This window comes from Papilio xuthus, unplaced genomic scaffold (assembly GCF_000836235.2).
Source record: "Papilio xuthus unplaced genomic scaffold, Pxut_1.1 DF827777.1, whole genome shotgun sequence".
Taxonomy (NCBI): Eukaryota; Metazoa; Arthropoda; class Insecta; order Lepidoptera; family Papilionidae; genus Papilio; species Papilio xuthus.
The window spans coordinates 3096823-3106131 of NW_013530872.1; the positions used below are offsets into that span (position 1 = coordinate 3096823).

Consider the following 9309-nt stretch of genomic DNA (forward strand, 5'->3'; position numbering starts at 1 on the left):
CTGATAACAATATTGCAATATATTCATTAAATAACAAATTGTAACCAAACTATAACAATGTAGGATACTTTATCTTGTTATTAGCTTAGTTTTAACTAAGTAGAACTAAGGAGGTCAATGACATAGAACCCGAATTACGAATTTCACTTTACAGAAACGAAACGAATTCAGTTTCATTATCGATTCTTTTTGAGGCTGCACTAATTAATTTTCTGTTTTGAGATCACAATGATCAACAGTACCAATGATATCGATATATATTTAGATTTTCATTGCAATTACGAAAAAAAATCATCTAATGTCTTAAATATTAAATTCTCGTGTCATAATGTTAGTTACCATACTACTCAGAAACGGCTCTAACTATTATAATGAAATTTATATGCAAATTTTGTAAGTCTATGAATCAGCTACTGTCTATTTTTAATCCCGCGCGGACGGAGTCGCGAGCGACAGTAGTCATACATATTGTTTTGGGACCTCCTAAAAAAATTTGCTTTTATCAACCTTTTTATGCTCAACGTTCTTACAATTTTCTTAGTCCAATTTTATCGTACATATAAATTATACATTATTTGGTTCAAAAATATTCGAATCTCAAAGACAGGACAATTTATGGCATTAAATTTCCTTAAGCGTTACATAAATTTTGAAGTTTATATCAAAGGTATACGTAATTAATATGGGCTTTAATGTGGCAACATTTGCATAAAATAGAATATACCAACTCTTTAATATTCATTATTTATTATTTTAATGTAAAATCTACTCTGGTATCTCCGTTGTTTTCCACTGCCGCGATATATTTTGCAAATAAATAAGAAAGGACTGCAATATTTATTTGTCCAACACACGGAATAGGTAAAAGTGGATCACAATTCTGTCGATTTACGATGATATAGAGCCTAAAGGTTAACACGCATTCGTGCACTTGGCACCGCCCTGCCTGCCTATTATTGCCCGTCGCCGTCATCGATGTGCGCTTGGCAATACGCTTGTGAACGAGAACTGGACGAATGCGCGTTAACTTTTATAAGCCCCTTAGAAGCCAATCTTTTTAAGCCAGATGAAATAATTTCTACAACACGATAATATTTATTTATAAAGCAAATACTAGTCGACTGACAATTAAAATGTGTACAATATTATAATCTATTTTCAGATAAAGGAGAGAGCATGTGGGATACGTATCTACACAAACATCCGAACTTCACAGTGGACGGATCGAATGGAGACGTCGCCACTGATTCTTATCATAAATATAAAACTGATATTAACTGTGTCAAATCTCTAGGTTTGAAATATTACAGAATGTCGATATCATGGCCTAGGTAAGTAATATATCAGATATTAAAACCCAAAATGAGAAAGTTATTTGCCTTTTCATTAATAATTTACAAATGTTTTTTGTAACCATGAATTCAAATTTTGTACTATAAGATTTAAGATAATAAAACAGGATTCGAACCCACGACCCTACCATCGTTAGTCTGTATCTCTAAATATTGGGATATTAGTTTTTTTGTTTACGTGCAAATAACATTCTTCCTCCATATTTATCTGATAAGTACGAATTCCCTCCATTGGTTATTCCTAATAATTTCCAATAAAAACCTTGACTAATTAACTACTGTTAGGAAGAAAATTCGAACATGTGACAGTGATGACCCAACACTAGCCTTACTAAAATATCGACGTTTGTGTCCCTCACTATTTATTTCTGACACTGGACTTTGTAACGAAAGCACGTCACTCGCGCCAAGTGATTCTAACTAATAATATCTAAAACTACGTACTTAAATTTAAAATAGGACATACAAATATCGCTGTCGGTAGCAACCTTCTATATCTATGGGTCTGTTTTTACGACAGCAAATTTATCGGTTTTCGGCACAAGATAGATTCTATCCTCCCCTTCGATTGTATAAATCTTACATGTTACTCGGAAGCTCGGAAACAAGTTTCAGTATATTTTTTTAGTAGCACACTTACTTTAATATTTAACTAGTTATGTGCGACTCTTCCTTTTCGAGATATAATAACTGTGACATATTTCACCTCAGTATTGTTATATTTTAAATCATTATTAAATATGTAAGAAGTAAACTTTAAGCCGACAATTTGCTCGTACGCTTTCACTGAACGTCCTGAAATTAGTATTATAATAGCCCCAATATTTTATTAATATTTGAATGTCTATTCCATTCAATTTAAAAATATTAAAAATGACATTTTAACTTGTTAATACATTAAATTATTGTTATTTTTTAAAGTATATTTTATTAGCTTTTAGTCATGAAGAACACTAGCACAAGCTTGAAATAAAATTAGTTACAAGTAATTATAATAAATTATTTGTCATAGTCTGCTAATATTTTATCCAAAATGAAATATAAAAAATGTCATAATAAAAGTTTTTTTTTTCTAGAATACTGCCTCAAGGAACTGACAATGTCATAAATAAAGATGGAGTGAGATACTATCGCACATTGTTCAAGGAGCTTTTAAAAGAGAACATAACTCCTGTAGTCACACTATTCCATTGGGATCTTCCTACACCACTTATGGATTTAGGCGGCTGGAGTAATCCAAAGATTATTGATTACTTTGAGGATTACGCTAAAGTCGCATTTACTCTGTTTGGTGATATTATTAAACTCTGGTCTACTATGAATGAACCTCATCAACATTGTTCTAACGTATGTTGACTATTTATCTGTTTTACCGTGAGTTTCTGAGACCAAAATCTTTGTATATATCTTAATCCCTGTCATTATCTTTTAGAAAACAGAGATGATATTTTTAAATCGGGAATTCTGGTCTCAGAAACCCACTGTTTAGTTTCTGTTTTATATTCGATTAGTATATTGTTGTATTTTTCCTCTATTACTTATTTTAATTGTTACTTTTATTATCTGCTTATGCAATCATTGAACGTGATCAATACATTGTCGTTATTTTCCTTATGAAGATACTAGATGTCGACGGCGACTCCGTTTGCGCGGAATTGAAAATAAATCTTAAGTAGTCTACGTGGCAAAACTACGTTCTACATGTGTGCCAAATATCATCAAGATCCGTTCAACCGTTCTGGAGATACCTTCAATTCAAATCCATGTAAACCTTCGCATTTATAATATTAGTAAGATAAAAAACTATATCCTAGATAATTACCGTCATGATTGTGAAATAAAAGTGACAAAGTACATTTCAAACTGCATTAATTAATTAATAAAATTAATAAGTAAATAAATATGCAGTCAAGGTCGAAACCCGGATGAATACAGATTTCTAATTCATGCGATCCTGGTACCTCGTTTCTTATAACAAGACATAATATTAATTTAATATGTTTTGACGTTCGTGTTTTTATCATAATTAGATGTAATAATGCCGCACTGACTATCGTCTAATAGATTACTTTACAACTAGCATATATTTCTCATATTAAGGGTCTCCCTTAGAACTCAAAGAACAACCTTATAGCAATTATATGAATATAATCTGTTATTTTAGGGATATGGTGGTGATAATTTTGTGCCAGCAATGATGTCTGGAGGCGTCGGAGAGTATCTGTGCGCTCACTACATGTTGCTAGCTCATGCTAGAGCTTACCATCTCTATGATAAATCATTCAGACCACATCAAAAGGGTATGTAATACCGGCTGGAAACTACTTTGTCTGCTTATTTAAAAAAAAAACTTTGTGGCCTATGTGATGTTGCAGTCTTTACTCTATTTGTATTTTAAATTCATCTAAATACGTCCCAGATATTCTGAAGCTTTGTAACAAATATCCATACGAAAACAATGTATTTCTCATTTACAATATTAGTAAGAAGTAATATTAACATGCGTCGCATTACAACATGTGAAAAGGAAAAAAAATTGTATGTCTTTTCTTGAACATAATTTTAATTTATGTTGTAGGTAAAATTGGTATAACCCTGGACGCTTTTTACGCGGAACCAAAAGATCCAACAAAACAATCAGATAGAGATGCCGCTGAAAGATATCTACAAATGCACGTAAGTTAAAATGAAATTAAATCCAAATAACTCGGATTTTAAATTATTCAAACTTTCGTGAGACATTATACTAAACTGATATATAAACACGGCTAAACACTCACGTATATTCGTCCGGTGGCGGCACCGACTGTTACAGTGGCTCAGTGAGCGACGGGCCGCGTCCGCGAAATAATACCAGTACCACTCATCCTGATGAAGGGTCCCCGATGGGCTCGAAACTAGTCGGTGTTTAGCCGTGTTTATATATTAGTTTAACTCGGATTTTATTATTAAAGAATGGGTATTATTTAATGCTTGTTGGCATAGACGTGTCTAGATATCAAATTATTTGGTGAATAACCTTTCTTCTTTGTTACGAATGAACGAGATATTAAAATATTCTGTTTACCGAGATTTCTTTTTAATAAAATATTTTAAATATGTTTATCTTTAATACTTATCATGTAATATATTCATGTTTGGGTTTTAGTTGGGAATTTTCGCTCATCCGATATATTCTTCGATGGGAGATTATCCACCCCTGGTACGGGAACGTATAAACAATATAAGCCTCTCTCAGGGCTTCACAAGATCTCGCTTACCGTATTTTACCAGCAGTGAGGTACGCATTTTTATTATACATTTTTTTTTATTAGTATGGCAAATTGTTGCTTGAGGAAACCAAATAATATCCCTATTCATTGCACTTGACTCGTGAAAGAATGAATTGTCATAGTATTTTCTTATCTCTTTTCTTAAAGACAGCGAATGCGACATACTTTCGCTTAGCCAAATTGAAGAAGATAATTTTGTTATTTACGTGAATCATTTCATAATTTTTTTAATTAATTTTATACCTTCCAGATTGATTTACTACGAGGTAGTTCAGACTTCTTTGGCTTAAACCACTACACAACATATCTAATGTCAGACATGCCGATGTTACAAGGTTGGAGAGTGCCGTCATGGGACCATGACACTGGTGTTCTATTGGAACAGAATCCTTTGTGGCCAAAACCAGGGGCGGATTGGCTGGCGGTAACTAAAACTTTTACTTACTACTTACTAAAACCTATTTTACATAAGAATTTTCATTCTAAATAAATAAATTATTAATATTTTTTTTATATAGTTTAGACTTGACACTTTTACTTTTTTGATTATTTTCGTATAAGTTTTCTGGTAAATTACGTGTAAGACTACAGTACTTTTCTGAACATAAGTAGGTTGCAAAACATTGCAGTAATAATGAAGCTATGCTCACACAATGCAAATAAACCAAACTATATTTCAGCCAGATAATAAATCGAACGTTAGCAAAGACCATCTCATGTTCTCATTTCTTCATTTTTAAAACGTGTTTTGAATTTATATGCAAATTTTTTAACAAAAAAACCAATCATTTCAAAATGTGTAAAATATAACATAAGCATCGTCAATGATTTTTGATTTATATTATGTTCAGATTATATATAAAAACTCACTAACGACGTCTACCAAACTTAATTTACAATTCTAATGAAAAATCTAGTTACTGCAGAAAAATATTTTAAAGTTCTTGGAACATCACTAAAAAGAAGTAACTTAAAAAACTTAAGTATTAATTATCTTTTGTTTTTTAAATCTGAATTGTTTTTTCGGACTGACATCACGGACGAAATACTTCGTGAGAAGACAATGTTGCGACAAAAATATTTATAAAATACTCTAAACATCGCAAGAATTAATTGGTAATATAATTTTACAGTAAATCCAAGAATAATAAATCAGAAATATTTTTATCGAGATACATAATTTCCGTCATAATGATCACCGATATAAGACTATAAGTTAAATTATCATCTGTATATTAATCCCCGGTAATTCTCAACGCCTGGGCATTCCCCAGTATAGCTGGCTGATTATTGTACAGTCAGCTACATAAATATGTATACACTAACTGTCGCCCCATACTCCGTCGGCGCGGAATTAAAAAAAAAACTTAATTAGTAGCCTACGTGCTCCTCCATAATATGCTTTTCATCTACGCCAAATTTAATCGAGACCTGTTAAGCTGTTTTGAAGACAAATTCTAACATACATCCATCCATCTTAATAAGTATTCATATTGTTATAATGTTAGTAAGATTTACAAAAGCATAGAGACCGATTCGTGTATTTCATTTTAAAAACCAAAAGCATATTCAAGTTTTCAAAACGTTATAAGTGTATACATATTTATGCAGCTGACTGTACTGTATTTTTTATTTGCTCGTGTAACTACTGCACTCCTCTGAATCCGGCAGTTAAGTTGATAATTGGCTACTAAGGGAAACCCCTTGTAAACTATAGAGTGAGGCTGTTAGTATCTTGTAGAAAATGAAATAAGTTTAACAACTAACGGTTTTTACATAAGATATTGTAATGTCATCATTGCTAAAGATGTGTACCAAATTTTAAATCAATGTATTATAACAAAAGGAAATGTGTCTTTGAATTATGATATGTTCCAAATAAATTTGTTAGATATTATATTTCTAAAGAACCGTTTAAAAAAATATCTTTTTGCAGGTCTATCCAGCCGGTTTTCGTAAAGTTCTGAACTGGATAACGAGAAATTACGGTACAAGAATACCGATTATCGTAACAGAAAACGGCGTATCCGATTTTGGAGGACTCAACGATTACGCGCGAGTTTCATATTACAATAATTACTTGTATCAAATGCTATTAGCGATGTATGAAGATGGCTGTAATATACAAGGATACTTCGCATGGACATTAATGGATGACTTTGAATGGAAGGATGGATATACGTAAGTTAATAGTTATTTCATCTTTAGCTCACTATACGTCCCCACTGAGGGTCTATGAGCCTATCCTAATACAGAGGTGACAAGGCCATAGTCAACCACACTAGCCCAGTGTGGTTGACTTCACACATATCTATGAATTCGCAAATATGTGCAATTTGGATCGCGATGTTTTCCTTCGCCACCAGAACTTTACGTCGAAAATCGAGAACACATTGGTACATGGTGGTATTCGAACCTAGGACCCAAAGTTTACAAGTCAAGTGCTTAGCCCTTGAGCCAACCAGGATCATTTAATCATGAGATTACAGTCTTATAAACGTAAAATTGTTGAAATAGGTTTGTTATAATTTATCATTTCAATTGAATTCGACTTAAGTTACATTAACACATCAATAAAATTGTTATAATAACAATGTAGATATTTTGTGCTAACTGGAATATAATTGCTACACAAATAACGTAATCATTTTGTTTTACACTCGTGTTGATGATGTGATTCGTGTAAATCCTACCAATATAATCTGCAAGTATCTTTGTCCGTGAAGCCACTTAAATTCAACGTAGATTTGTATTAATGACTACAATTATAAATAGAATATCTTTTTTTTTCTTTTTAATTAATTCAAAGTATTTTTTTTATTAAAAATCGTATATGCAATTGGATGTATTATTTGAATATACAAATCTTTGTTTATTTTTTAATTTTAAAATTTTTCACTTTCAATTTTTTATATCTTTTTAAGATTTAATTTTATGAAAAATGCACTAAAAAGTAATAAAATAACATCAACAATCAACCCCGAAAGTAATAAATTTCTTTTCTTTCTTGAAATGTGTCTATACTTTACAATTATTGTTATTTCGGAGTAGGTATGGGCCTGTCTCAGACCAATATACGTTTAAGGTAGTCCCTAGACCGAAACCTCCTTGTTTTTGTAGTCGGCTAAAAAGACTGGTTGGTGTGAATAATCACAATTTTTATTTTTATTCTACAAACAAGAACACAAATTACAAAAGAACATAAGTTTCTTTAACATTTTTAGTACCATTGTAAATATTTTCAACAATGTTACAACCTTGAATATTACAATTCTAATAACTAGATATAATTTGTGCGCATTTATTAATATTATCACGTAACATACATAATTAAAAAAAAAAAACATATTTATGTATATTTACTATGTTAAAGAACCAACACGATAGTTTCACTAACCGTGTAATAAGCCATATCTATTGTATTACAACATATCTCCGTCTCAGTTTTTTGTGTTGAGATTAAAAAGGATGGCAATATGTTTTATACAAGTATCTTTACATTGGAAATCAAACAGTTAGACGTTAACTCTATAATCAATGCTAATTTAGCGCAGTTTTACTCTTAACACTTCGTATAATTACAATTAAAATGAATATCAATTAAATTCAATCCGATATGCTCTAAATACTTTGTAACTTATAAATCAATTTTGCTTATTTAATATTTAAATAGACTTAACAATATTCCAAAGCCTACAGAAATGTTAAACACTGACATCACACAAAAATATAGCATAAAGCATTTAATAATTAAGTTTAAATACAATTATAACAAAAGACAAATTAAAAAGAAACAAATAACTATTATGTAACACAAATCGGACGGAAAAACATACTATTTTGACTTTAATCGACGGAGGAGAGGACGCAAGGATGCGCTGAAGGAGAATATCGCCTTTCCTATGCGTCCCCTCGTCAAATCCACATCCCCTTTCCATCTATTTTTATAAGGAAAGGAAAAGAAGTCTAAAATCAGGTCTTCAGTGCGCAGTTTATCAAATGAGACCATACCAATTTTCCTAGTTTTTTTCATTAAACTCCGATAAAGTTTTTTACTAGGGCGAGATTTCATTAAACTTTTTTATTCCAGAGTCAAATTCGGCCTCTTCCACGTAGACTTCAATAGCACAGAAAGAACAAGAATACCTAAATTATCAGCGTTCAATTATGCCGAAATTGTTAGAAGACGAAGAATCAACTTTAAATATATTGAACAGATACCAAAAGCACATATAAATATTTTATGATATTTCAATTAACTAATTATTATTAAAACCGCGAAGCCTTTACTACGAGTATTTGATGTGATATGCATAGATTACTGTGTAAATAATATTAAGACTAGTTGTATTACACCTCGTTGATTATTATAAGTTGTTGTAAAATAATTAAAATAAATTATTGTTATTACCTTTTTTCTTTTATTTATTTATAATAAAATTGAAATCAACCGTGAATGTACAACAGTATATATAAAGTACCAATATCTTACTGACATTATAAATGTGAATGATTGGATATTTGTTAGAAAGTAGCTCTAAAATGGCAGCGTGGATCTCGCTGAAATTTAGCACAGATGCACTTCATTGTCGGAAGAGACTTGGTACTCAGTATATCTACTAATTAAGTAAGACAGATTAATAAAGGGTCTTCAAGTAGAGAGCGTACCTCTTTCTAAAAGACCA

At 31.2% G+C, this 9309-nt stretch overlaps 1 protein-coding gene across 1 annotated transcript in view; it reads left to right on the forward strand.

Annotated features, from left to right (window-relative positions):
• LOC106116026 (myrosinase 1) overlaps positions 1 to 9036 on the forward strand; it is a gene marked incomplete in the record, with an annotated part of 9817 nt that extends 781 nt beyond the window's left edge. The window contains 8 exon segments of the mRNA XM_013309732.1: positions 1163 to 1331; positions 2429 to 2699; positions 3517 to 3652; positions 3931 to 4028; positions 4501 to 4632; positions 4875 to 5048; positions 6561 to 6805; positions 8715 to 9036. Coding sequence (XP_013165186.1) covers positions 1163 to 1331; positions 2429 to 2699; positions 3517 to 3652; positions 3931 to 4028; positions 4501 to 4632; positions 4875 to 5048; positions 6561 to 6805; positions 8715 to 8871 — 1382 coding nt within the window.
• Between the last annotated feature and the right edge of the window lie 273 nt (positions 9037 to 9309).